Source organism: Momordica charantia, assembly GCF_013281855.1.
Source record: "Momordica charantia cultivar OHB3-1 chromosome 8 unlocalized genomic scaffold, Mcharantia_2.0 BLBB01000008.1, whole genome shotgun sequence".
Taxonomy (NCBI): domain Eukaryota; kingdom Viridiplantae; phylum Streptophyta; class Magnoliopsida; order Cucurbitales; family Cucurbitaceae; genus Momordica; species Momordica charantia.
Window position 1 is genome coordinate 16,167,886 of NW_028275166.1, and position 2,779 is coordinate 16,170,664.

The following is a 2,779-nucleotide window of genomic DNA, read 5'->3' on the forward strand; positions in this document are numbered from 1 at the left end:
TTCAAGCGTTACGGACCCCCTACCTTTGACGGGGGAAGTGAGAAAGCGACAGCATCAGAAGAGTGGGTCAGAGAGTTGAAAGCTCTTTACGCGTACCTAGGTTGCGAGGACTAATTAAAGGTTAAGGGTGCGGTTTTTATGTTGAGGGGCGAGACTCTGAATTGGTGGGACTTAGTAGCAGCGGCAAAGGATCATGCTAATGTACCAGTTCCGTGGGCAAGATTCAAGGACTTGTTGAGAACTACTATTACCCGGAGACCGTGAAAGATATGAAAGAAGCATAATTCGTCCATCTAACCCAAGGAACCTTACCAGTAGCACAGTATGAAAGGAAGTTTACGGAGCTCTCTCGTTTTGCTCAGGAATTAATTCCCACTGAAGCAATGAAGATCAAGAGGTTTGTTAAGGGCTTGCGCAAGGGAATAAGAGGACCAGTGGACCTTCAGCGACCCGTCACCTACGCTGAAGCAGTTAGGGGCGCCTTAATTATGGATAAGGATGTCTCCAACAGGGTCCAACCTCTGGTGGAAGTCGGATCATCTTTAGGTGTGAAAAGGAAGGTCCCTCTGGCTTATGCCGACCAGCCATTTAGAGCACCCCAGCGCCCGGCTCAGCAGTAGGGTATGCCACCAGTGTGCCCCTACTGCCAGAGAAGACATGCAGGGCAGTGTTGGATGGGAACTAAGGGTTACTTCAGGTGCGGAAGGGAGGGGCATCTTGCAAGGGAATGTTCTATGTCAGCCGCGAATACTCAGAGCTAGGCCAGAGGGCTCCCCCAACAGTTTCGACGCATGGAGGAAATCAGAGGGCTTGTGTCTTCGCACTTACTCGCAAGGAAGCGGCGGATGCTGAAACCGTTGTCACAGGTACTTCTTTCTCGCTTGGGGTTTTCTTTTTTTGTTTGATTTGGGGTATTTCATGCGGGGTTTATCTCTTTACCTTTGCATTATCTCCCAGGTACGGTCTTAGTCCATAATGTGCCTGCTTATGTATTGTTTGACTCGGGATCGAGTCACACCTTCATCTCTACTGCGTTTGTTCGTCAGGCAACCCTCGAACTAGAGCCGTTAGGGTTTCTATTGTCAGTTTCTACACCTTCAGGGTCAGTTTTGATTGCTAGTCAAATGGTGAGAGCAGGTGAGTTATCTTTTGACAATCAGACCCTAAAGGCAAGATTGATCCAACTGGACATGTGGGATTTTGACGTCATATTGGGCATGGATTTACTAGTTACCAACCAAGCCAACATTAATTGCTCGAGGAGGGAAGTCTCTTTCCAACTACCTTCGGGTCGGAGCTTTACGTTTAAATGAGTTACGGGTGGAGTTCCAAGGGCAGTCTCGGCGTTGAAGGCAAGGCGCCTTTTACAGAATGGTGCCTGGGGATATTTGGCCAGTGTCGTCGACATTAATGTGACTCCACCCAGCATCGACTCCGTCCACGTGGTCAAAGAGTTTCCAGATGTGTTCCCTGAAGACCTCCCGAGGCTACCTCCTATCCGTGGACTGGACTTTTGCATTGACTTATTACCCAGGACAGCCCCTATCTAGAAGGCACCGTACCGCATGGCTCCAGCGGATCTTAAGGAGCTCAAGGCTCAGCTGGAAGAGCTCTTAGACAAGGGCTTCATTCGCCCGAGCGTGTCACCTTGGGGTGCTCCAGTGCTTTTTGTGAAAAAGAAGGACGGATCTATGCGACTTTGCCTCGATTACCGATAGTTAAACAAGGTGACAACGAAGAATAGATACCTCCTTCCTCGCATCGATGACCTCTTTGACCAACTAAAAGGAGCGAGGGTGTTCTCGAAGATAGACCTACGATCGGGGTACCACCAGTTGAGAATTAAGGACGCCGACATACCAAGGACAGCCTTCAGGACCAGGTATGGGCATTTTGAGTTTACTGTAATGTCTTTCGAACTCACTAATGCCCCTGCGACATTCATGGATCTCATAAATCGAGTTTTTAAGGAATTTTTGACCTGTTTCTGATCGTATTTATCGACGACATTTTAATTTACTCCAAGACAGAAGAACAGCACGAAGGACATCTGCGACAGGTCCTTACCGCCTTGAGGGATAATAGCTTGTATGCGAAGTTCTCAAAATACGAGTTTTGGTTGGATAAGGTGGCCTAACTTGGCCACATAGTCACCAGGGAAGGTATTGTCGTGGACCCGGCCAAAGTAGAGGCGGTCAGTGGTTGGCCAAGGCCTCGCACAGTGACTGAAATCCGCAGTTTTCTCGGGCTAGCTGGCTATTACAGGAGGTTCGTCCAAGATTTCTTCCGATTGGCGGCGCCCTTGACTCAGTTGACCCGTAAGAATGCCACTTTCGCTTGGAGCGATGGGTGCTAGAAAAGTTTTCAAGAACTAAATAAGCGTTTGGTCACGGCCTCGGTACTAACGGTACCAGATGGGACGGGAGGTTTAGTGGTGTATAGTGACGCTTCGCGGAGAGGTTTGGATTACGTTCTGATGCAACATGGGAAAGTCATAGCCTATGCCTCGCTGCAGTTAAATGTACACGAGCTTAATTACCCCACCAATGATTTGGAGCTTGCTGCGGTAGTGTTTGCCCTGAAGCTATGGAGACACTACCTATATGAGGAAAGGATTCAAATTTTCACCGACCACCAAAGTTTGAAATATTTCTTCACTCAGAAAGAACTTAACCTAAGGCAGATGAGGTGGTTAGAACTGGTAAAGGACTATGACTGTGAGATCAACTACCATCCGGGTGAGGCGAACGTGGTGGCCGATGCACTCAGTAGGAGGGTA

At 48.7% G+C, this 2,779-nt stretch overlaps 1 protein-coding gene across 1 annotated transcript; it reads left to right on the plus strand.

Annotated features, from left to right (window-relative positions):
- The first annotated feature begins 727 nt into the window (after nt 1-727).
- Nucleotides 728-1,550, plus strand: LOC148209625 (uncharacterized). Its single transcript, XM_088126933.1, has 3 exons — nt 728-866; nt 958-1,137; nt 1,339-1,550. Exons 1-3 carry the CDS (start codon nt 728-730, stop codon nt 1,548-1,550), a joined length of 531 nt encoding a protein of 176 aa, XP_087983059.1.
- Nucleotides 1,551-2,779: the final 1,229 nt, after the last annotated feature.

Coding starts and splice junctions, on each gene's coding strand:
- LOC148209625 (XM_088126933.1), top strand. CDS start 728: ATGTTCTATGTCAGCCGCGAATACTCAGAGCTAGGCCAGAGGGCTCCC. Junction 867..957: donor TGCTGAAACCGTTGTCACAG/GTACTTCTTTCT, acceptor ATTATCTCCCAG/GTACGGTCTTAGTCCATAAT. Junction 1,138..1,338: donor TAGTCAAATGGTGAGAGCAG/GTGAGTTATCTT, acceptor TTCCAAGGGCAG/TCTCGGCGTTGAAGGCAAGG.